At 41.7% G+C, this 26,270-nt stretch overlaps 1 protein-coding gene and 1 pseudogene across 5 annotated transcripts in view; one reads left to right on the top strand and one right to left on the bottom strand.

Annotated features, from left to right (window-relative positions):
• Window positions 1-26,270, bottom strand: part of Ube2v2 (ubiquitin conjugating enzyme E2 V2) — a 54,587-nt gene that overhangs the window by 17,419 nt on the left and 10,898 nt on the right. Inside the window, exon 1 of one of the 5 annotated variants that reach the window (XM_005080010.4) lies at window positions 15,237-15,371. The exons of 3 other annotated variants lie outside the window; for them this stretch is intronic. In XM_005080010.4, coding sequence (XP_005080067.1) covers window positions 15,237-15,252 — 16 coding nt within the window. In that variant the 5' untranslated portion in view covers window positions 15,253-15,371. Of the gene's footprint in view, window positions 1-15,236; window positions 15,372-25,989; window positions 26,180-26,270 lie in introns of those variants that run through there. One more of the 5 variants, XM_013120515.3, reaches the window with a different exon arrangement.
• Window positions 4,323-4,725, top strand: LOC121142016 (annotated as a pseudogene).

Here is a 26,270-nt window from a genome sequence, read left to right as displayed (position 1 = left end):
ACCAGAAAGACTCTGACCATCTCTCCCTCAACCATCCTAAAACCACATTCACAAGTCTATTTGCTACATATTAATACCTCTAGATAAAGAGGAAATAAGCCTCGGTTACGGCAATGAATCTGGGAATAACTATCACTACAGAATGATAAATTAAAAGAAGCAAAATATCATGTAAAACTGTACTTGAGATACTGATTTTCTCATTCTTAAATCACTGGCATAGAGCCAATACCACCGGAAATGATAACACAATAGGTAGCCAGTACAAAAATTTGCTGAACTTACAGAAAATGCTTTTGTTCTCTCAGTATTTGTGAACTGACATAAACCAAGTGCTGCTGAGACTGAACATTCAGAAACAAAATGCCTCTCCCTAAGATCTTAAAACCCAATGATAAAACCAGGTAATGGATTTGTTCAAATACAGAGCACCAAGTTGTCTGGATATGCTATAGATTTTGCAAGGAAATAGACAAGCTCAAGGGAGAACACAACAATAGTTTAACACACTCCAGTAATGCAGTTAACAATGTTTATTGCAGAACTCTGAAGGGGGTGATTTCCTTAGAATAAAGGAGGGGGTACAGGCAAGTAACAACACACTCTGGCTTCTCCCTTCTAGCTTTAATCTCTCAGTAAAATCAGGAATTGCACATACTTTAAAAGACAGATGTGTGGTCCTCTAACAAAGACCACTAGCTGGTTACAGCAGCTCTCCTGTGCAATCCAGAAGTTGTAGTTAACTTCCATAATCAGAAGACTGAATAAAACAAAATAAACAGCTATTCCTTCAAATTACTGTTTATAAAGGTAAACACCTCAAAAAAATTAAAGCTTTTCAATAACAAGCATTTCCTCTGAGGCAATTACCTCTTGTTGGTACTGTTCAGTAAACACAGCTGGTAATTTGGGTAGATGATACTAGCACAAATAACAGTCTATCAACCTGTCATTGTTTGTACTTTTCTGTCACTACACTGAAAGACCTAGCGCACATTTACAGTATCTCCACACAATAGATGGCTTGCAACATTATTAGCTATAATGCTTTTTTTATGTGAAGCTAAACTTCACGTATTAAGGTGAAATCAGAGTCCTGTCACTTTGTCACATGGTAATCATGTACATCCATTCTAACAAGCTCATCAATTAGAAAACAAGGGGCAAGCTAGGCAATAAAGCACTTATCAAAAGTCACTGTCTACATAGAGCTCTAAAGATGACAACCACACCAAAAAGGAGGATGACAAACACTGGAGAGTAACAGCTTCGTTCCCAAAGCAAGAAGATAGAGGGAAAGGATGAGCCTGGCCCAAGAATATCACCAAGAACTCAAGAGTTCAAAAGCCTGAGGACAGAAGCATAATCCAGACTCTTCTGAGGTCAGTGCCTCCTTCCATAGTAGAGCAGAGGTCTGGATGGTGGGAGAAGAGGGCAAACAAAGTGATACCTAAGCATGAACACAAAGTTCTCAACAGAAGGGAAACGGGAAAACAAGACCAGAAATGGGATTCAGAAAGCTAAGCTCAAATTCTAGCTGCCCCAGTGGGCTTGCCGAAAGGCAGACTTGGAAGTAGTAGTAGGAACTGAGAAGCCCCACAAGCAGGCATGCTCTCTGCACAGTTGATTTGAAAACTGTTTTTTTTAAACATTTATTTATTACACATAGAGTGTTCTGCCTACATGCCAGAAGAGGGCACCAGATTGAATTGTAGATGGTTGTGAGCCACCATGTGGCTGCTGAGAATTGAACTCAGGACCCCTGGAAGAGCAATCGGTGCTTTTAACCTCTGTTTTTTTAAATGTAACCAAATGTAGTTCTTCTATTACTCTATGTATTATTTTAAGTGAAGGCAAGTGACAAAAATGGAAGATTTACTTGCAAAGTATGTTATCTGAGAAGGAATTTCTATCTAGAATAAAGAACTTCTCCAACTAAACAATTAAAAAGAAGAAAAGGCTGTCCAATCTAAGAATCATCAAAGAACTGGCCACAGTGACATATACCTATAATCCCAGCACTTGGTAAGTGAAGCCCAATGGATCAAGAGTTCAAGACCAGCTGGCAAAATGGTTCAGTAGATAAAGGTGCTTGCCACCAAGCCTGACACCCAAGTTCAATCCCTAAGCTCCACATAAAAGAAAACTCATCTTCCCACAAGTTATTCTCTAACCTCCGCATTCATGTTGTGGGACGGATGGACAGACAGACAGAGACAGAGACAGACAGACAGACAGACACACAGACACACAAACACACACACACCAGGAATAAATAAATTTTTTAAAAGATGTAAAAGCAAGTCTTGCTGTATAGTAAATTCAAGACCAGCTTAGACTACATGGCATCCTGTTTTAAAATTTAAGATTAAAAATGAAAATAAAGCCAGGTGGTAGTAGCACATGCCTTTAATCCTAGCACTTGGGAGGCAGAGGCAGGCAGATCTCTTTGAGTTCTGGTCTAACAGAGTGAGCAGAGTGAGTTCCAGAACTGCCATGGCTACATAGAGAAATCCTGTCTCAAAAAACCAAGGGGAAAAAAAAGAAACTTGACAGATATGGAATCTTCTCAAGAACACATATAAATAGCTAATAAACATACAAAAGAATAGTCAGTATCACTAGGCATAATGGAAATGCCAATCAAAACCACAGTACGGCTTTTTTCATGGTGCTTCCTAGGTAGTCAATCGGCTATGTCAAGATAAAGCTGAAATATCTCCTTCCCAGCCGACCAATGTCACTAAATTCAAACTTCACACTTTATGAGAAGTACACATTCACAGAAGTAAGCTGCTAATGCTCTAGGTGAAGAGCGGAAGGGTTATATGGTCCAAATCTGTGGTGGGAATGACAAACAAGACTTTCCTATGAAGCAGAGTGTCTTGACCCACAGCAGAGTGTTCCTGCTATTGAGTAAGGGGCATTCTTGTTATAGACCAAGAACTAAGTCTGGTCACAAATGCACTATGGACACCAAATCTCAATGGGGGAGGGGGAATCTTGGATTGACAAGATATTACTATGACTTGGGAGGTAGGGCCCAAAAGAGCTAACAGAATTGAAAATTTTCAGTGTCTCTAAAGAAGACTATGTCCACTAGTATGCTGTTAGGAAGCCCTCAGGACAAAATAAGCAGCACAGGCACCTGAGATTACCCCCCATGTCCTGAAACACAAATGTTAACAAGCTTTTCTGAAGAAATGATGCACTAATAAAAGGAAGAAGCTGAAGAATATATTAAACTTTTGTCCAACGGATGAAAGAAACCAAAGAAAAACACCAGGAACAGATTGCCAAGAGACAGGCTGTCCTCCCGCTGCCTTCTAAGTCTGAGTTCAGTGACATGAGTCTTGAAGAGGAAGAAATGATCAGACCCTGATTCTCAAACAAACAGCAGTAAGATATGATGCCATAGCCTGTGCACAGGATGGCTGAAACCAAAGTCAGGAAGTACTGGTGAGCATGTGGAGGAAGCACCATCATCAGACGCTGCTGCTAAGATTGTAAAGTCGGTTCTCTCTGGAAGACACAGCAGCAGTTCCTTCAACACCTAAACACAGTCATCACTATTCCCCAGCAATTCTTTTTCTAGGTCTCTACCTTAAAAGTATACTTCAGAATTCTGCCTTGGCAGCTGGGGGTTGCAGACCAGCGTTGTGGAACAGGAGGAACAGTCTTGTTGCTGCTGATCCTAACTGTCCCATGTTTTAAAACTTGGCTGCAATTTGTATGTGACGCATTCCCAGACCATCCTGCACAATCAACATCAGCTACTCCTCTGTGAGGGGATCCAGATAAAGGTCCTTTCAAGACTGACTTCATTGATCCACTGAAGAGAACTCCACCAGGTTTTCCTGACCATACTACAGCACTGTAAAGAGCCATCAGGCAAAAGTGCCAGCCTCAACACAAGACTCACCGAATTCGTCATCGACTGTTTTACCACGCATAATAACCTCACCGGCAGAGCAGAGTGCTGATACTGCTCAACAGCTCAGACTAGAGTCTGGCTTTCCTTAAGACGTTGGGATTGGAAGGAGCTATTCTTTGATCTGTGCTGCTAGTAACTGACTGATAGTATTCCAGACTGGACTGGTCCCTGAGTACAGAGACTGAGTTGCAATTAAGTGAAAAATAGACTTCAAGATCTTAAAGAACTGTATTGAGGTGCAAGCCAGAATTAACAGTCAAGTGTGCTGTTAAACCGAGAAGTTGCTAAAGGAAGCCTGTAACAGGACTGACTGTTGCTTCCTGCCTTTCTCTCTCTGTCATTGTTGCCTTTTGCTGTTACATTGCTTGTGTTGTCTTTCTCAGCCCAGATGTTCTCCGATAATTCACACTGCCCTGATTGTGGGCAGCAGTGGTTCCCTAGTTTAGAACTGGGGCATTGGTTATACCAAACTGAACGTGTTGAAGATGACTGTTACCAAGTGTTCTTATTCTTAGACCGTATTAACAGAGCTGATTACTGCCCTGAATGTTATCCTGACAATCCTGTTAACAGATGTCTTGTCCTGCCTTGGTCTTTCCCACTTGAGTGAGCACCTCAAAATCTCACAAGATGGACCTTTGAGAAAGTTTGTCATCCATTTCTTCTGGGTCCTCCACTGGTTAGAAAAAGGATACATGACTCCAGAGTAGCTGGTTTTAATCCTGCATTACAACTAATCTTGACCAGAACAGATAAAAACCTTAAACAAAAAACTTGGCCAGAGCAAATGACTCCTACAACAGAACCATGAAGACTCCAGGGCTTTGTGTTTATAGCCTAGGGGAGATGAACAGTGACTTGTTTCTGTTCTTTCTCTTTTTCTTTCTTTCTTGCTTTTTTAAGGTGCTAAGGATTGAATCTGGGTGCCCTTGTGCAAGTGCTCTTCCACTGTTTGACCCAAGGCCCTCCTTTCTAAGTCTGACTCAGACTGTCACTACTTTGCCAACTGCTTAACTTGTTGGGTCTGCTTCTGTGATCTATGCATTTTGTTATTTTTTTAGCATAAAGTTAGCCAGTATTGCAGACTATTTACCTAGAACCACTCTAACCTATAATCCATACAAATGCTTTAAAACTATATTGCCCCTCCTAAGTATTGATAATGCGGGCTGGAGGGAGGCCCCAGGCAGTAACTTTTATGAGAACACGTTCTTGTAGCTGAATTCTAGAGTATAATAAATTTTAATAACTACATTGTTCTAAATTTTTCCTTACATACTGATCAATAGTGAGATGTGTATGTATATACAGAATTTTTTCACATACATATAAAACCATCTTTGACACCTTTATCTTCAGCTACAGTGTTGATAACTTCAGATACAGTGTTGGTCCTTTCACATTCTATTTGTAAATACCTACAAAGGTTACAAAAAAAGAGTGGAGAATGCTGCCAGTTTACACTTACTTGTCTCTCCATAACCAAAGACTGTTCTGTCTTGTGGTGACTGAATTTAATGTCCTCCCATGGAAATGGAAAAATAACATACGCTATAAAGTTTATAACAAACGATAATGCTTGACTCCACACAATTTAAGGCTAGTTTAGTGGATGTTTTTTGTCTTAGACATAACAATGTGTCTGGGTTCTCCTGTTCATGGAAATCATGGAATCAGATTTGGAGTTAAGCAACTTAGAAAAAGCTCCTAGGAATATCTCAGAAGCCACTGAACAATTCTTAAATCCCTCTTGAGATTCTAGGCGATCCAGTGCTTATGTAGCCCAGGGAATGTTGTCAGAGACCCAGGTTCTTCTCCCCGCACCCCAGGGTCCTTATGGTTGCCTTTTGTTCTCATAGTTGTTTCTTAAATGAGTTCAGAATGGTTTATTGTGTCAGACAGCAGGGGGCACATGGCTTTCTATTTTACAAGTCTTAATTTGGAAATAAAATCTTTCTGAACCATTAAAAAAAAGTATACTTCAGAACACATACAAATATTCACATCAGCCTTATTCCCAATAGCCAAAATAAAATTTTTAAAGTAGTCAAATGTCCATCAACAGGTCAATGAACAAATGAAATATATGGAATAGATATACTACATTTCTTCAAGCACAAAACAATATAAAGATATTGATGTACACTGCAACACAAATGGCCCTTAAACACATTACAAAGTATGTTTTCCATCACTGTAACTAACTCAGCAAGTAAGGGCACTTGCAGGAGATACAGTCCTTCCTCAGGTACCCCCATAAGTCTCAGACCAGTGGGAAGGTGGAAGCATCACGGTGGAAGGATACAGTGGAGGAAAGCTGCTTACCTCACAGCCTTCAGGGGTACGGGAGGAGGAAAGCTGCTTACCTCACAGCCTTCAGGGGTACGGGAGGAGGAAAGCTGCTTACCTCACAGCCTTCAGGCAGCACAAAAACAGAGAGGAAATGGCAAGAACAAGAATGAACCCCTTTCTTGTCCTTTCTTGTTCCTGGTCCTTTCCTCTCCTTTTGTGCTTCCTGAAGGGTGTGACCTTAATCTGACTCCAACTTGCCACCTCTACCCAAAATGTCATCAAATTATGAATGCATCAATGGGTCAGTTAGTGAACACATGAAGAGACAAAGGGCAAACCTACTAGGACAGAAAGTAATGTGGGAGCTGCTAGACACCAGGGGAAGTAGGATAGTGCTAATATGTTTAGAATTAATTTCTTTAAAAACAGAAAATGTTTTCAAGTGACTGCAGCAATAACTGTACACGTTGTGAAACCTTCCTGGAAAAAGAAGTCAACACCAATGAGAGTGAAAGACACATCACCAATGGACCAGATACAGGAAAGCTCATGGAAGGTCTCAGTATCTGGTCCAGTTCACATTTTTTATTTTATGCTCTAAACCACCAGGTGGAGCCAGGCAGTGGCAGCGCACACCTTTAATCCCAGCCCTCAGGAAGCAGAGGCAGGTGGATCTCTGAGTTCAAGACTAGCCTGGTCTACAATAGCTAGTTCCAGGACAGCCTCCAAAGTCACAGAGAAACTCTGTCTTGGAAAAAAAAGAAAGAAGAAAGAAGAAAGAAGAAAGAAGAAAGAAGAAAGAAGAAAGAAGAAGAAGAAGAAGAAGAAGAAGAAGAAGAAGAAGAAGAAGAAGAAGAAGAAGAAGAAGAAGAAGAGAAAAAAAACACCAAGTGAGGTGAGCAAGCAAGAAAAATTTTATAGAAGTTTATGTGGCAGTCAGCAAGTTATGGGTAGTAAGTGAAATCATGATCAGCAATACAAGTAGTGCTCTATATAAACCAATAAATCAGCATCTGATTGGCTTTTTTTTAAACCTTACTCTACTTCACACATCTCTAACACACTAAACTCCATTAAACTGTACTCATTAAATTGACTTAAATAGTACATTTCAGTCACACTGTTTTTTCTGGGTTGTTTATTTCTAAGGTAGAAAACTAATTCCCTAAAACTGAATTCAATTTTCAGCATCCTCATAATCTATCTGATCAAGTCCAAAGAATGGTGTTTTTAGTAACTGCTGCATCCCGTGTGGCTTGGTCCTGGAATCTGACTAGCAGCAGTGATGAGGATGAAGAAAGGAAAGACACACATACAGAAAAGCTGGGGACTGGTGGGGTATGTATACTCTGATGGAATGGCACCAGCTACACATAACTAAGAACTTCAGCGTTTTTATTATTTTATTTATATCATTAGCCTAGACCTACAGGTAGTTCATGGGTTTCCCAGGGGTCTGACAAGGCCATGAGCATATCAATAATACACATTCACTCGGGACTGCACCACTCTTTACATGTTCTTTACATGTTCACTCAGGGTTTTCTTGGCTTCTCCCACAGGTAACCTGAAATCCCTCATGATAACAGAGACCCAGAGCTACTGCTCAACCTTCCCAGTCTTCTCCAATAAATATATGGTGGCAGTTTGACATTTATGGTGGCTTGAATGGGAATGACCCCATATGCTCATATGCTTGAATATTTGGTCCCCAGTTGGTAGAGAGCTGTTTGGAAAAGAAGTAGGAGGTGTGGCCTTGATGGAGGAGGTCTGTCACTGAGGGTGGGTTTCAAAACACTCCTGACATTCCAAGTATGCCATCTCTCTGCTTCCAACTTGCAGATTAAGATGCAAGCTCTCTGCTGCTTTGGCTAGCAAGCCTTTGTTCCACCTTCATGGGTTAACTGTAAGTCCCAAATTAAACATTTGGTGTGGTGTTTTAGTAACACAGAGGCTGATACTAAGGAGCGAGCTGATGCTGCAATAGGCTTAGTGAGGATATGTTTTTGGAGAATTGGGAAGACTCAGGAACTGGGGATCAGGAAAATGGTTGGCCACTGTAAGCAGGACTTAACAGGCCATCCTAGTAGGCAGTTGGGAAGACAATAATGCTGAGAGAAGTGTGGACCATAGAGGCCCGGCTCCAGAGGTTCCAAAGAACAATAGAAGCAGCTAGGCTAGAGACAATTCTTGATATTTGGCAAAGAATGTGGCTATTTTCTGCCCTTGTATAAGAATCTGCCTGATACTAAATTGGAAAGTATTGAATTTCCTTAGTAGAGATTTCAAGACAGCCTAATGTTGACTCTCTATCTCGTAGTTATTAGTAATCACTTATGCAGTCCAAAACGGAAAAAAGCAAACAAGGAATAAGATATAAAAAATGTACAGTCTGGCCGGGCGTTGGTGGCACACGCCTTTAATCCCAGCACTTGGGAGGCAGAGGCAGGTGGATCTCTGTGAGTTCGAGGCCAGCCTGGTCTACAGAGTGAGTTCCAGGACAGCTTCCAAAGCCACAGAGAAACCCTGTCTCGAAAAACCAAAAAAAAAAAAAAAAAAAAAAAAAAAGTACAGTCTGAAGTGAAAAGAACATTAGGAAATATAACATAACCTTCCAACTTGTAAACAGGAAAGGCCTGGGGGAATTTTTTGCTCCCAAACAACAACAAAGGAAAGCGTCTGAAAATATAAGCAGGCAAGTCACCTGGCAGTGTTGTCCATGTTTTTCTGGCTCTACAGTGATAAGGGAAGGATGCATGAGTAAAGGGGTTGTGGGAATCTTCCTCTGTGGTTCAGGAGAGCCTGAGGCCAGACATGGCTTCAGAGGCCCCCAGAAGCCATTTTGTGAACCTTTGAAAATGAAGCCTAGATTTGTGTTAGCAACCTCAAGGGAAGATGCCAGAGCCATGGAATGTTTCTCAGGAGAACTGTAGACAGGGAGTTGAATAGGCACAGGAGAGAGAAGTGTGTGTGTTGCAGTCAGCGAAGCTGGAAGAGCAGAGCCATCTAAGCAGCTGACACCACACATGGAGCTACAGGATTTGGAGTTTGCCCTGCTGGTTTTAAGTCCAGTATTTCCTCACTGTGCTCCCTTTCCTCCCCTTTGGAATGGTAATGTAAATTCTGTGTCGTTGTATGTTGGAAGTATGTAATTTGCTTTTTGATTTTATATAGGGCTACAATTAAGAGACTGATTTGAGTCTAAGAAGAGATTTTAGACTTTTAAACTGTGCTGAGACTATAAAAGTCTATGAAAACTTTTGAAGTGGGATTAAATGTGTGTTGCATTATAATAGGGCCACAAGTCTATGGGGGGCAGAAAATGGAATATGTTGGTTTAAATAAGAATACCCCCAAACTTGGTGCCCAGTTGGCTGAGCTGTTTGGAATTAGGTATGGCTTGTTGAGAAGATATATCACTTGGAAAGTGCTTTGAAGTTTCAAAGGATTCGCACTATACCCAATGTGCTTGCTCTGCCCCATGGCTGTGTCTCAAGATATGAGCTCTCAGCTACTGCTCTAGCACTATACCCGACTATCTGGCGCCATGATGGTCACAGACTCTAACCCTCTGAAACCATAAACATAAATAAACTTTCTCCTGTAAGTTGCTTTTGTTTTTGTCATGGTAGCAAGCAAACAGTAACTAAGACAACAATCTTGTCTAAAGGTCTATTTGGGAAAATAGGTGAGGTATTTCTAAAAGATGTGGTTGTATGGAGGGAGGGAGTAATAATATAAGCTCAGCAGAGCATTCTTTTCCTTAGCACTCATAAGTACTTGGGTTCAATCCCCAGAAGCATACCCACACACTTTAGGAATAACAGATATGATACAAAAAAGGTTTAAGACTTAACAAATCAGATTGGGTCTAGGACCCACTGTAATGATGACTTTGTATCAACCATTCACAGCATTACCAATAACCTTCTTTACCTTCCTTTCCTCAAAATAACTTCGAAAATAAAATAATTTATAGCCATCCTTAACAGAATTTGTATTTTCCTGAAATACCAAATCTAAGCTTACAAAAGTCTGTTAATGTTAAAACAATATTTACACACTATGAACAGTTTTCCTTTTTTTAAATTAGGTTTTATGTGCACAAGTATTTTTGATTATATGTATGTACATGTACTATATGTATGCCTAGTACCTGTGGAGGTCAAAAGAATACATGGGATTACCTAGAACAGAGTTAATGATGACTATAAGCTACTACGTGGGTGCTAGGAACAGCAAGTTCTCTTAACCACTGAGCCATCTAATCTGCCCATTAGGTTTTTTTTAATACATCATTTCACTCCATATAAGATGAAGTTTTAATGATCTATAATGCCCTTAATCTCTACCATGACAAAGATCGTTATCTTCGTGAAATAACATCACTAGCTTTCCATTTTTCCCCTGCTTCCACGTTTTAGTTACACTCTGTTACGTAGTCTGTCCTGAAACTCACTATGTCCTCAAATGTACAATTCTTTCTTCAAGTGTAGGATTCCAGGCATGAGTCATCACACCTAGCTCACATCACTAGATATGCACAAAATCTATATACCAAAGCATACATAAAACACCATATGACACCAAAACAGATTAAAGAATCTGTGAAGACACTAGCCCTGGACTATTTACAAAATGATGTCAAAAAGCTAGCACTGAAGTTTGTGTATTACTCATCTCATGTTTGGTAACTGTTGAGTTATTCATCTAATAATCCTGACAAAGTCATTTTATGCCTAGAGTTCTACTGCTCATCTACAAGATAAACTTGCCTTAGAAGACAGCAGAGCCACAATGCACTGTCTATTACAACTATTATTCAACAAGTATAAGGACCTTAAGGTTCAGATGACAAAAAGATTTCTCTTCTGTAGTCTGAAACTTTGTTAAGTTCCAACTTAAACTGAAAATAAAATTTATTCTCACACAAATGAACTAAAACTCTATAAACAATACACCACCCCCAACCCTGGTCTAACAGCCTATTTCCCATACAGCTCAGGTTTACTTTACATTAGTTCTTAAGCAACGAATCATTATTCTAGTCAACATGTTTTCTATCTTCTTTGAAGTTTTATGTTAAGAGTTCCCAAAATAATTACTAAGTGAATGTTTCCATAGTTAGGTAGCTTGCTATGAATGGTCCCCATCTGCATATATTTCCGATAGCACAGTGGAAAGAACACCAACCCCAACTACTCCAAACTTCCTCTATGGTATGCTGTGCTATCATTAACACATAAAGTACAAGTGTGCATGTGTGGAGGCAGAGATCAACATCAAGGATCTTCCTCAAAATTTCCTTCATTTTTTGAGACAGAGTTTCCTACAAAACATGGAACTTACTGATTGGTTAGGGTAGCTGGCCAATAAGCTCTAGAAATTCACCTGTCTTGCCAGTACCATGCCAAGCACTGGGTTAGTGATGCACACTTTTGGGACCCTCTAGCTTTATGTGGGTTCTGGAGATCTTAACTAAGGTCCCCATGTTTTCTGGCACATACTTTATTGACAGAGCATCTTCCCAGCCCTTTGTTTTGGTTCATAAGACAGGGTCTCATATATCCTGTGATCTGCTCACAGGCTTTCTCTCTCTCTCTCTCTCTCTCTCTCTCTCTCTCTCTCTCTCTCTCTCTCTCTCTCTCTCTCTCTCTCTCATACACACACATACACACATGTGCACGCCCAGCATGTAGCCAAGGATGACCCCAAGCTCCTGATTCTCCTACTTCCCCCTTCCAAGTTACTTCATGCACATCCACACAATTGGAAAAATAGGTTATAAGAAAACAATGATTTCAGATAGGTCTGGTGCTATACAGGCCTGTAGCCTCAGCTATTTGGAAGGCTTAGACAGGAGGATCACAAGTTCGGGGCCTATTTAGGCAACACAGCAGTACCCTGTACCAAATTAAAGTCAAAAGAGAGCTGGGAATATAGCACTACGGTAGAATAGCTGCAAAATATACATAGGAAGCCCTGGATTCAACCAAAATATCCAAAGGATGATGTCACAGTACTGAAAAGCTTCCACACAAGAATCTCTGAGATAGTTCATAACACTGGGGGACAAAGAGTAAAACATTGCTAGATTATCCAACTTACAAATATTCACCTATTCACCAACTCTTAGAAAGGAACCTTCTTGTTCTGTACCTGACAAGCAATCACAAGGAAAGAGTGGTGTTCAAACTACATTTGGTAAGTGCTTCAAAATGAAACCATAATGTCTTTAATGTTTAAATTATGCTAATTCCTCACATTTGTAGTCAACCAGAGTTTTTAATGTCTTGACATTTTCAAAGATCTCAGAATAACTTTTTTCACTTAACTAATTGCTTTGAACAAGTTTCAGAGCCATCTTTACTTCCCCAAAACACTCTACACAGGAAATACTGTATGATGAGGCTATATTATTTGATCACAGAAACAAGAGCTTATAAAGAGCATATTCATAACAAGAGCATCAAGAAAAATCTAGGTCAGAAGTGAAAGTTTCAGGAAGAAAATACACTAGAGCTCAGCTCTTCCATCACTCAGTTCTGGGCTCAGGTCATTCTCTGGCAGCACTTCGTGTGAGCACTGGCATATACACTCACATTAGCAAACAGTGGCCTGGCTAAAGAGCACAGCAGTCTAGAGCAGTGGGGAATCACAATACTGCCACATTAGTCTGCTCAGTTTACTCAACACTGATCACTTCTGAAAGGGATAATTATTTTTCTATGGTTGTGTCCTTTCCTTACACAGACCTACACAAAGGTAAAAATTTCCTTTTTTCCCTAATCCTCCCAAGCACCTTCATTCAAAGAAACTACAGTCCCATCGCAACAGTAACACAATCTAAGGAAATTTTTATTATATATATTTCATGTTACAATGTCATGTGGTACCTAAATTGGGTACTTGATACCAAGAGGACCTTAAGTAAAAACTGGAAATATGAATATGATATGGACTTAGAGTAAACATGCTGATGCACTGGGTCATTAATTCTGACAAATGTGTTACACTAAGCTATCAAAGGGAGAGAACTGAATGTGAGATATGCACCCCACACCATCATCACAATTTTTCTGTAAACTTAAAAACTATTACAGAACAGTGTTTAGTCTTTGTTTGCTTTTGAGACAGACTTTACTATCTCACTCAGACTTGAATTCATAACCTTGAATCCATTATGCAGCCCAGATCCATCTTGAGCTCACAAGCCTTCTACCTCAGTGCTGGGATTATAGGTATACACTACCACAGAGCACACAGAACTTTCTTTCTTTCTTTACAAAGTAAATTACTTGCAATAATTGAATCAAATGAAATTTTACAGATACTAAACATTAATAAACATCCTTTCCCTTGATTTATGTTTAAGTGAAGTTCTATGAAATCCTCTTGACCCACAGGGAAAGGAAGGAGGAAATTGCAGACCCATTTCCACATGGGAAGGAACTAAGTGTGTAAAAGCAGCATACATCTAGGAAGGAATATATGAAAGTCACCATCTAGACTAAAACAGAATAAAGTCCATTCTTTGAGGAATACTCCAAAATCAGTTACTCACTACAAAGAAAGTACTAGACTATACTCTTCTATTCCTGACCAGTTGTGTATAAGCTTTTACTTCTTTGCTTTCTCAATTTTTCTCAACAGAAATTCTTAGTCTAATTTGAATCTTTTCCTCCAAACTTTTTTTCAGTTAGAGTTCAAGGTCAGCCTAGCTACATGAGACCCTGACTCTAAATAAATAAATAAATAAATAAATAAGCTCACTTTTCTAAAATGTGTTTTAATTATACCAAAGGTTTCCCACTTCGTTAGTCTGAAACCAGTGAAAATAATGAACAGGATACAGGTATCTAACATGCAATAAGGACACAAAAAAAACCATCAAAGCTTATTTATAGTATACATTCAATTTCCAAGAACAGTTTAACAAAAAGTATATGCCACTCATATTATAATTGCTGGTCTTTTTAAGCTAATAAACATAAAAGTAGTGTCAAATATGTTTCAATAAACAAATGCAGTCACAAATAGACATTTTTCATATTACAATGCACTATTTTATTACTTAAATTTTAAAGTATTGAGCACAACTCTTAAAAACCATGGCCCCATTCATAAGAACATAGATTTCAAGTAACAAGGAAAGAAATCAGAGTTATAATATTAAAGTGTCACTTTAAAACTATTAATTGGTCGTAGTTAGCTATGACCAGAAGAACACTGATGTATTTCCCCAAGGTAAAATTGCTAAAGATTTTACTGTCTGTGACACTTATACACAATGAAGGTAAGACTTAATATGAAAAACATCCACTCAACCGCTTCTATTTCTACGACCTAGATTCAATAAAAACTAGGAAAAAATAAATCTTATAAGCCACCATTTTTAAATGCTAAAACTCCGCTTTTAACCCGTTTTAACTTGACATTTAAGTCAAATTTCTAAATCCCATCAATATTAGATTCCAAGTCTCTGCTGATAGAAACACTGTAAACAGGAGTCGCACCCTTTTCTAAGCACCAATTGTTCTGCAGTTAGCTTTCGTCCTGCGCAGTGTACTGTAGCTTTTCACTTAAATTTTTTAAAAATACATTACGCCTTCGGCCGGCTAAATGAAATCAACGCTGCCTTATTCCAAACAGCAGTCGTCCTCCCTGTCAGTCCTGTCCTCCCGCACGTGTCCGGTGGCATCCCAGCCGAGACCCCCAGCGCCATCCGGGATGCCCGTCGGCCGGGCCTCGCTGACGGGCAGTGACAGCCGCCTCGCCGGGCCTCCCCGGCACACTCCCCCCACGGCGCGGCTGCGGCTGCGGCGGCCTGCTGTGCACCAGCTCCCGCAGGGCCCCCGGGCAGTGGGCGCGCCGGCCCCGCGGGCTCCGACTCCCCGCCGCCTGCCCCACCCCCGCGCCCCGCGTGGCCCTCCACACTGCGCACCCGCAGCCCCGCGCGGCCGCCCGGCAGCCGGCAGCCAGAGCGCGGGCGACCGGGATAGGCACCGACCTGTGGAGACCGCCATCTTCTCCTGCTACCAGACGCAGCCGCCGCACGTAGGACGTCAGCGTCACTTCCGTCAGCGCTCCGCTCTGCGTCACAGAGGACCCCCGGAGGTGGGGACGCTGCTGGGCTCCTGTCCCGCGGGCCAAAAACTTGCCTCTGCTGAACCCTGGGACACTTGGTTCTTCAATGAAAGCCAAAGAAAAACCTCGGGAGCATCAGGAGACGACGGCAGTCTTTTGCAAGAGCTTATTTAAGCCTTTTAAAGATCTGTGATCTCCAACACTGTCTCAGTGTGTTCAAGGGGAAATCCCCCGATGAATCTGTGTATTAAATGTTGAAATAACGTCCAGGCAAATGGTAGCAGTTACAGCACACCAAACGTTTTATTAAGAACCAACATAAAACATGGATATTGAACACTGTGCTGAAAAAAAAAATATTCCAAAGGCCTGGGCTCATGCTAATGTAGGCCTACATACCAGAAGCAATTTAGGGAGCAATTTAGGAATTTTAGTTTATACGCTACAGTCCATCAGTAAGGGAAGCCAGGGCAGGAACTCAAGGCAGGAGCTTGAAGCAGAAAGAGATGCAGAATCACTGCTTCCCAGCTTGCTTCCCAGCTCACGTTCTCCTAACTTTTTTACAAGCTCAGGCCCACTTGCCTAAGGATGGTACTAACTACACCAGGCTGGATCCTCATACATCAAATAACAATTAAGACATGCTCACAGCTCAATCTGAATTAGGCAGTTCTTAAACTGTGATTACTTCTTCCCATTTGTATCAACTTTACTACCAAGATTAGCCAACACAAATTCACACCTTGACAACTTGACAGACCCATCACTGTTAAATCATAATTTTCCTTTCTTGTTTGTCCCCAAGATGCCATATATTATAAATACAGTACAACTTTAAAAGCTCAGTCTTTAAAAGTCCATACTCTAGCCGGGCGGAGGTGGCGCACGCCTTTAATCCCAGCACTCGGGAGGCAGAGGCAGGTGGATTGCTGTGAGTTCGAGGTTGGGCTGGACCGACAGCCTCGAAAACAATACAGAGAAATGCTGTCTCATAAAAACCAAAAAAAAAAAAAAAAAAAAGTCCATACTCTAAAAGTCTCTTTAAAATATCCAAAGGCAGATACAATAGACACCACACGCATAGGTTACTCACAATGCTATTGGATATCCTTGACAACCTGACAGTAAAACCCTATTGCTTATCACATATTTATGTAATTAATTAACATGGAAAAATTCAGTTGGTGCTCAACTAGACATTTCATATCTACTAATTAGCATTCACAGTGGTGAAGGTACTAGAAAGGCCACCAGAGAACAAAAGTAATTATCAATCTCACCCAGTTATGAACCCTGCACCCTACAATAATGACCTGCCTGCAATATGTACCTATGTTGTGCCCAAATTCTGAACCCCCAAATCACCAAGACACCCATTCCAATGTAAAAGCAAAGAGTCTTTTATTATTTATCAGGTTAACTGTCTTTAACTCAGGCCCTTCATCTGGTGTGAGAAGGACCCCAAGGGGCCACGAGGCAGGGAATTGATTGGGCAGAGTAAGGGGAGTGTCTAGGGGGTACACAACAGTCTCAGGATTGGTATGCTTCCAGGCTTGGACAACCTGTTCTGTGCTGATTGGTCAACTGGTTGTTATGGCCTATAAGCCCTCCCAGGGTGGTTGCTATGCTCTGCACATCACTGTTAAGCCACTTTTGCCATAAAGCACACCCAGCTAACTTCTGATTGGTTCCTTGCTGAGTGAAGGGTATCTGACCTCCTAGTGACTGGGAGGAAGGGCATGGTCAGGCAAGTACATGTTGCTGATCTGCAGCCTGTTAAGGCTGCTAAAAAGCTGGGGGCTGGGTGACGGTCTGGTCCCTTCACCTACTAAGGCAATACTGACAAAATGTTAGAGTAGTAGCCAGCCAACTTTTTTCTTTTTTTATTAATTTATTTTTTATATTCTAATCCCAGTTCCCTCTCCCTCCTCTCCTCCTGCTCCCCCCAGTCTATCCTCCTCCCATCTGCTCCATGTAGAGAGTAAGGCCTCTCCTAGGAAATCTACTAAGTCTGTTCATCATCTAGTTGAGGTATCTCCACCCCTGCACCCCTGTGTCTAGGCTGGGCAAGGTATCTCTCCATATAGAATGGGCTCCACTAAGTCAGTTTGTGCATTAGTGTTAGGTCTTGGACCCACTGACAGTAGCCTCATATATTGTCCCAGTAACACCATTATCACCTATATTAAGGGAGTCTAGTTTGGTCTTATTCAGGTTCCCCATTTGTCAGACCTGAGTCAGTGATCTCTCACTAGCTCAGCTCAGCTGATTCTGTGGGTTTCCCCATCATGGTCTTGACTCCTTTGTTCATATTATCACTCCTCCCTCACTTTGATTGTATTCCAGGAGCTTGGCCCTTTGGTTAGTTGTGGATTTCTGCATCTGCTTCCATCTATTTCTGGAAGAGGGTTCAAGCTTCTCTAGGGTAATGAATTGTAGGCTGGGTATCTTTTGCTTTATGTCTGGTATCCACTTAGGGTGAGGACATACTATATTTGTCTTTCTGGTTTTGGGTGATGAGGTACACATTTTTTCTACCTTGTCTTCAATATCTGAGAGACTCTCTTCCATGTCTTGTAATCTGTTGGTCAGGCTTACATATTAGTCACACATCTCTAGAGAAACAGAAGTAATAGAATGAATATTTACATATGTACGTACATACATGTGAGTGTGTGTGTGTGAGTGTGTGTGTGTGTGTGTGTGTGTGTAGAGTGGCTTACAGTCTATGATCCAGCTAGTCCAACAATGGCTAGCTCCGAACAGGAAGTCCTAGAATTCGATGAATGTCTGGTCCATCAGGCTGGATATCTCAGCCAGTCTTCAGTATATGTTGGAATACTGAAGAAGTAGGCTCTAATACCAGTGAAGAAATAACCCTGTCAGTAGAAGACAAAGCATAAATACTTCCTGCTTCCATTTCTTTCATATAGACTAGAACCAGAAGCCGTGGCCCAAATTTCAGGTGAGTCTTCCCATTTCAAATAATCCAATCCAGAAAAATTCCTCACAGCTGTCCAAGTAATGCCTTGACTTTAGTAATTTCCTAATGTGGTCAAGTTGACAAAATAAGAGTAGACATCATGGTTTAACTCTGAGGTTTTTGTTGGCATCCTAAAATTTTTATTTACAGTTTTTTGTTTTGTTTTTTGAGACAGGGTTTCTCCGTGTAACAGTCCTGGTTGTCCTTGAACTCTCTTTATAGACCATTCTGGCCTTGAACTCATTGAGATCCACCTGCCTCTGCCTCCCAAATGCTGGGATTAAAGGAATGCACCACCACCACCCGGCTTCATTTCCAGTTTTATTTCAGTTTTGGGTTTTCTCTAGTGGTTTTACTTCTACTTTTATGTTTTAAAAGTTTTCATTTACGCCAGACGGTGGTGGCACACACCTTTAATCCCAGCACTCAGGAGGCAGAGGCAGGTGGATCTCTGTGAGTTCGAGGCCGGGTTGGACAGACAGCCTCCAAAACAATACAGAGAAACCCTGTCTCATAAAACCAAAAAAAAAAAAAAAAAAAAAAAAAAAAAGAAAGAAAGTTTTCATTTTCCATTATTTTTGTGGTTTTGTGATCTTCACTTAGGGATTATTCATATAATATTTTAGGTTCATGTACATATGCATAATTGCTATTTTTGAAGCTCTTGTCCTGTCCTTCAACTAAATTGGATTTCTCAGGGTCTACTGTAACAAGGTTACTAAGTTCTGTTGAAAGCATATTATTCATATTTGCATTTTTGCACTGTAATCTAGACATCTGGAGTTATTGTCTTAGTCACTGTTCTATTGCTATGAAGAGATACCATAACCATGGCAACTCTTACTTTAAAAAAGTATTTAATTGGGGACTTGATTAAAGTTTCAGAGACTTAGTCCATTATTGTAATGGTGGAGAGCATGGTGGCAGGCATGGTAGGCATCGCACTGGGGAAATAGTTGAGAACAGCATCCTGATCCTCAGGCATAGAGAAAAACACTGGGCTCAACATGGACTTTTGAGATCTCAATTACGTACTTCTTCCAACAAGGCCACGCCTCCTATTCCTTCTAGCCCTTTTGAATAGTGCCAACTATCTGGTGACTAAGCATCAAATACATAAAACTATTTTGGGACCATTCTTTTTTCTTGGTTTTCTTTCCTTCTTTCTTTCTACCTTCCTTCCTTCCTACCTTCCTTCCTTCCTTTCTTTATGTTTAAGACATGGTTTAGGGTTTCTCTGTATAACATCCCTAGCTGTCCTGGAACTAGCTATGTAGATCAAGCTGACTTCAAACTCACAGTGATTCATCTGCCTCTGCCTCCCAAGTGCTAGAATTAAAGTGTGCACCACCACCAGCTAGCTTGGGGCCATTCTTATTCAAGTCACCACATTCCACTCCTTGGGTCCCATAGGCTTACAGCCATACCATACCATAATAAAAAGTACATTCAGTCCAAGTTCAGAAGTCCCCATAATCTTTCACAGTCTCAATAGTGTTAAATAGTCTATAGCTCAATGTCTCCTCTGAGATTTGTGGCAATCTCCTATATGTAACCCCCTGTAAAATCAGATCACATACTTCCAACATATAATGGCACATATATTGCCCTTCCAAAAGAGAGGAAAGGGAGCATAGTGAGGAAACACTGTACCAAAACATGACCAAAAACCAGAAGGGCAAACTCCAAATTCTGGATTTCCATGTCTGATGATAGAGTGCTTTTCAGATCTCCAAGTCCTTTCAGCTTCGCTGACTACAACATTCTTCAGCTAGTTTGCAGTTTTCTTTGGCAAGTATCCCATGTGTCTGGCATTTCCAACATCTTTGTGTCTGTAACACAACCCAGGCTTCACCTTCACAGCTTCACACAAAGGCTTCTCTAAGCTTCCATGCAAGGAAACCCTTAATACATGCCTGCACTACATGGCTTTTCTTAACCATAGAAAGAGATTCCACAACCCCGTTCTTGTATCTTTAACTCTAAACCCTGAACCATGAGGCCTAAGCTGCCAAGCTCTGCTACTTGCTGGGGCTGGACCTTGGCCGCCTCTATCAGTTACATTTGCATCAGCTTTCTGTTGTTGATGGTGTCCTTCATTGTTTGAGTTTTCCTTTAATTCCTTTTTGCAAGTTGCAATCTTAGCTGACAGGGGGGTCACCACTCCCTTTCTTCCATTTAATACCTAGCTTTTCTTTGAAGTTTTGTCTTTAATTTCCTTGAGCATAGGTCTTAGCTTCAACAAAACATTTCGTAGGGCTCCCTTTCTCCTTGTATTGTGAATTTTGTATTTCTCTTTGTCCAGCCTGTTTATTTAATTATAGATCTGCAGAAGAGTGGTTACTATTAAATGCATGAAAGAGTCAGTACAAAGATGTCTTGAAATCTCCTCTACCAACACCCTTAATTCAAAACTCTCCAACTTTCCATCAGGCAGATTTTTAAGAGAAGGGCAGCCGGGCGGTGGTGGCGCACGCCTTTAATCCCAGCACTCGGGAGGCAGAGGCAGGCAGATCTCTGTGAGTTCGAGGCCAGCCTGGTCTACAAAGTGAGTTCCAGGACAGCCTCCAAAGCTACAGAGAAACCCTGTCTCGAAAAACCAAAAAATAAAAAAATAAAAAAATAAAAATGATTTGTTAGCTTTACTTATGTGCATATATGTGTCTACATGAGTTTATATGCACCACATTCATGCAGGTTTTCAAAGGGGCTAGAGAGCAGCAGATCTCCCAAAACTGAAGTGGCAGGGAGTTGTGACCTGCCTGATGTGGGTGCTAGAAACTAAACGTGGAACCTCTACAAAGTGTTCTTAACCATTAAGGCATCTCTTCAGCCCAAACGGTCTTTAAAAAAAAATACATATACATGGGTGTTTTGCCTGCAGGTGTGTCTGTGCACCATGTGGTGTATGTGGTGCCCATGTGGACATACCTGGATTTTCCTGAGCAGGCTTCATTTGTTTTATTAAACCCAAGTGGGGAAGGACTTGCAACTGGCTTCTTTCACAGAATAGTCTTGATGTGTAGTCTCCAGTTCACCCTCCCCTACTACCCCTGAAGAGTAAATTTGAAGAAGCCTTAAGAATTATTCTAGTTTATTGTCTGTTCTCAAGATGTGTCATTGTTCTTCCCTGTACAGCAGGCCTTACTGTATTGGTGCCACAGAGACTAAGATGAGTAATTTAAATGCAAGAGTGTGATTGGATCCTGGAGTAGCAAGAGCAAGGCAGACGTGTCTGTCACCAAAGGCAGAGAAAGCACATTTACCTTAGGAAACATTAAGAGACCAATATTCACAACGTCTGACTCATGCAGATTTTGACACCCATCATTAATCATGGCTTTCAGATTGGAAACCTACTAAGTTCTTGCTTGACTTGTAAAATCAGAAACAATCAAGACCAAATGAACAAAAGCCTATCTTGAATAATGGCAACAGAGAATCATGTGCCCTCAAATGATTTTCATATAAGAACCAGCTCATTCCAAAGGTTCAAACCCCCTTCAAGAAACAGAAAGATAGATCCAGTCAAAGAACCTTGCTACAATACCAAAAAGTTTGCTGCTACGCCTCTTCCTGCCCTTCCCCTAAGGGAGCTCAGCCTTTGCCTTTTGCAATTTAGAGAACAGGAAATGAACAGACCTTTTTATCAGACACCAGTGACTTGGTCAAAGTTTAAATTCAAGGTGGGTCTATTTGGTCCCCGAACTAATCTTATGGTTATTTCCCACTCCTATAATGCATAATCTAGACAAATATATATTCCAAAGTTGAAAGAAACTCCACACTGGTTCATTGATATATACTGTGAGAACTATTATTGTTGGAAAGGGCAAATGGAAGCCATTGTAAGTACCGTTTCTACTGGAGGAAAATAGTGAACTACAAACAGTATCACATCCCTTGAGGGATGCAGAAATTAGTCCCACCATCAAGGGCCTGCAAAGATGCAGGGGTCATTATTCCTACCATATTTCACTTTAACTTTCCTATTTTCCTTGTGAAGAAGACAGACGGATCACGAAGAATGACAATTGACTGTCACAAACTTAGTCAAGTAGTGACCCCAGTTGCAGTTGGGGTACCAGATGTAGTTCCATTACCTGAGCATATTAACGTATCTCTGCTTGTATGCAGCTGTTGATATTTTAAAGAATGTTCTGTTTTCTTTATAACTACCCATAAGGGCTGCAAGATGCAACTTATGAAGTACTGGCCCGTCCTCCGCAAACCCATGCTCAGGTAGATGGTCACAGCACCTTGCTGCAAGATGCTGAACCCAACATTACTGCTGCGTTAGGAACAATGCAAAATACTACTGCACATATTTCACTTTTGAGTTTGGGGATCAGAAGTTTCTGCTGAGGGAGCAGCTCACCTAACCTCGGGACACATGTGGGAGCATGTAAGTTGGCTGACCTGCCAGACATCTGTGTGCTGGGCAAGGCTCAAGAGGTTTGCAGAGCAGCCAAAGCTAAGGCAAGGCAGGTGTTCTGAGCACTGCAGATGATACCTACAGAAGATGCCAGTTTTGGAGACAAATGTATTTTATGCTTACAAGATCTGTAGGATCACAGACCAGAAGTTGAGTGTGAAAATGAGAGAAGGAACAACAGATAAATCTTTGTCATAGAAGAGTAGGAAGCTGGCTAGGATGGAGTGAGGGCTGATGCTCTGGAGAAGACCTGGGTGTAAACGACACCTCACAGTGGCCAGTCTTGTAGAGCTGTTGTTGTGGGCAGCCTCACAGGTCATACCACTTAAGGAGGTCAAGTATACAGCTCTGCATTTCTGAGAGCACAGGGGGATGGAAACACAGTTAGCACTCCTGGAATTCTGGTTGAACCCAGCCTGCGTTCAAAGGCTCACTGACTCCAGAAACTCAGGTGCCTTGTGCCTGACTGGGCTTCTTGCGAACCTGATACAAGGCTGAGATGGGATGTGGCCCGGTGCTTCTGTCCCTCTTTTTCAACTAGTTCATCTGTAACACTAGGGTGTTATTAGAGATGTGGGGTATCTTTCTGTGCCTCCCAACCTAGACTAGAGACTGCTGATCACAGAGCTCCAGGTACCCCTGAGGCAGTAATCTGTGACACTTGTGCAATACTGGGGGTCCTGTTTCATTGTGGCATTACCTCTGATACAACTTAACTCCAGAAGTGTCCTGACAAACCTTGTCATGGACCAGTTTCAACTACAGAGAGCCCTTGCTATGTCATTCCAAACACAGGTGACTTGATTCCTAGGACTGAATGACTCACTCTCTCTTGCTCCATGGCTCTCCTTGACCCTTGCCTTAATGGTCACCACAGTGGGATTTCTGTCCATCTCCACCTAGGTCAGCCTCCTTGGGCTTCTCGGAGACCACCTCCATTACCCAAAACCCACCAGTATCCACCCGAGGGGTCTGCACTCTCCTGAGCTGAGCTGCCAGCTGCACACTCAGTGTGGTCCCTTGTGACAGCCCACATGAGGCAGGAATGCTGAGACCATGACTCATCTCTCCGCAATAGTTGGAAGAGGAATCAAGACTTCTTTCCTTTGGGACAGTCTTGAGCAAGTGGCACTTGCTCTCCATCATCCCCTGTCCCCGGAAGTACTTAGTTGTGACTCAGAAGAGGATTCTGAGTGTGGGGTACCTAGAAAACAACCCCAGAACTGCACTACGAGAGGGCGCCATGGCTTTACAGACTAGGAGCTCTAGAGGGGACCAGCTGGGTGGAGCTGACTGCATGTGGGAAGAACACGGAGCCACCATTTCTGAAGCTGTTTGAATGAAATGAAGTGAATCGTACCTGTCACTTCCATGTGTATCCTTTCAAGCTGCTCCGCCATTCCCAGAGCTCCTGTCAAACAGCGTAATAAGCTAAAAGCCCAGGCTGAGAGGCTCAGCAGACAGGGCTCCGAAAGCACCGCTACGGATTTTCCCTCCGATCCCCACTACCATGAAGATAACAGCTGTTTCTGCTGTCCTGAGCCAGTGAGCTTTAGGGAGTGGCTGTCACTGTGGCCTAACTAAGCCCAAGTCCACAGCCCAACCTCGCTACAGCGCTGCACACCACTTGTTCAAGTCAAGGTTTACTGGACAAAGATCAGTCACTGCTGCTCTGTGGCTGCTTTCAGACTGCAGAGATGGTGTTGAGTAACTGTAGCAGGAGCCAGACGGGCTTTGAGAAGAAAAGTGCTTATCTGGCTCTTCACAGAGCTTTGCTGACCTTTGACCAAGCCTATCTTGACTGATACAATCGTGATACAATCGAAATACAAAATAAAATGAGAAAAATGGGCAGGGCGGTGGTGGCACATGCCTTTAATCCCAGCATTCGGGAGATGGAGGCAGGAGGATCTCTGTGAGTTCAAAACCAGCCTGGTCTACAAGAGCTAGGTCCAGGACAGCTTCCAAAGCCACAGAGAAACCCTGTCTCAAAAAAACAAACAAAACGAAAAAACAAAAACAAAAAAAAAAGAGAAAAATGAAACTATCAAATAAGGTTTTATACTAGTTACATGACCCTGGGATAGTTAATACTGCTGCACTCTTTCAGCTGCCCTGTGTGTGAAGTGGGCACAAAGACATATCCACCTAATAAGGTGGCTATGAGAAGTAAATGACTTATTGTTCCTTTACTGAGATAGGATTTGACATGGTACTTTAGACTGATCTAGAACCTGTGGCACATCTCAGGCTGACATCAAACGTGTGGCTTTCTCGTGCCTTAGCCTCCTGAGTGCCTGGGCTGTAGGAGTGAGTCATCATACCAGGTTTAGAATTAAAGAAATTCTGGTTGCGGACCTTCCCACAGCCGTTTCGCCCCAAATAAACACATGGATGCTATATTAATTATAAAATGTTGCCTGGTGGCTTGGGCTTCTTATTGGCTAGCTCTGTCTCAATTATTAACCCATTTCTATTAATCTAAGTATGTCCATGTGGTATTATCTTACCAGAGAAGGGTCCTGACCTCTAACTCCTTTGGCAGCTTCTCTCCACCTCCTCTCTCAGAATTCTCCTCGGCTCCTAGCCATGCCTATCTTTCTGCCTGGACAATCAGTGTTTTATTCATCAGCCAATAAAAGAAGCATACACCCAGAAGGACATTCCCCATCAAATTCGGATACATGAAATACTAAGGATCAGAAGTTCAGCAGGGCAATGTGGAGAAGCAGCAGCACACGGCAAGATGCAAACTGGTGATCACTGAGGAAGAGCCTTGAACATTGCAGCCCCCATTAGGTGCTCGCACTTTTTTTTCTTTTTTGGTTTTTCGAGACAGGGTTTCTCTGTAGCTATGGAGACTGTCCTGGAACTCTCTCTGTAGACCAGGCTGGCCTCGAACTCACAGAGATCTGCCTGTCTCTACCTCCCAAGTGCTGGGACTAAAGGTGTGCACCACTACCTCCCAGCTAGGTGCTTGCACTTTTTTTTCCCAATTGTACAAAAATATAATGTATCGAAATACAAACAGATGCCGGGTGTTGGTGGCTCACACCTTTAATCCCAGCATTCGGGAGGCAGAGGTGAGTTCGAGGCCAACCTAGTCTACAGAGAGAGTTCCAGGACAGCCTCCAAAATAATACAGAGAAACCCTGTCTCGAAAAGCCAAAAAAAAAAAAAAAAAATACAAGCAGAAGACTAGAAGACAATGGCAAAAACAGTGACAGGGGCTATCTTTAAGAAGTGAAAAAAAAAAGGTAGGGCTAGCAGTGGTTTATTTTTCCCCTTTTCAGTGATATGTTAATTTTATAACCAGGGGAAAAAATAGCTGGTGATTAACTCTGAGATTTTTTTGGTCATCTTATAAAATATCCTTTGTTGACATCCTACAAATGATACCATCCAGTAATGTTCCAATACTCTCTTCTTGTGATGACAGTTTATATATCTGTAAAAGTGAATGACAGTCTATGAGTGCTGGCATGTCCACACACTGTTATTACATACACATTAACATGCAATTATTAATATAAAAACCA

This window comes from Mesocricetus auratus, unplaced genomic scaffold (genome assembly GCF_017639785.1).
Source record: "Mesocricetus auratus isolate SY011 unplaced genomic scaffold, BCM_Maur_2.0 Super-Scaffold_100008, whole genome shotgun sequence".
Lineage (NCBI taxonomy): Eukaryota > Metazoa > Chordata > Mammalia > Rodentia > Cricetidae > Mesocricetus > Mesocricetus auratus.
The sequence above is the reverse complement of the archived record's forward strand: the minus strand, read 5'-3'. Positions and strand labels throughout refer to the sequence as shown.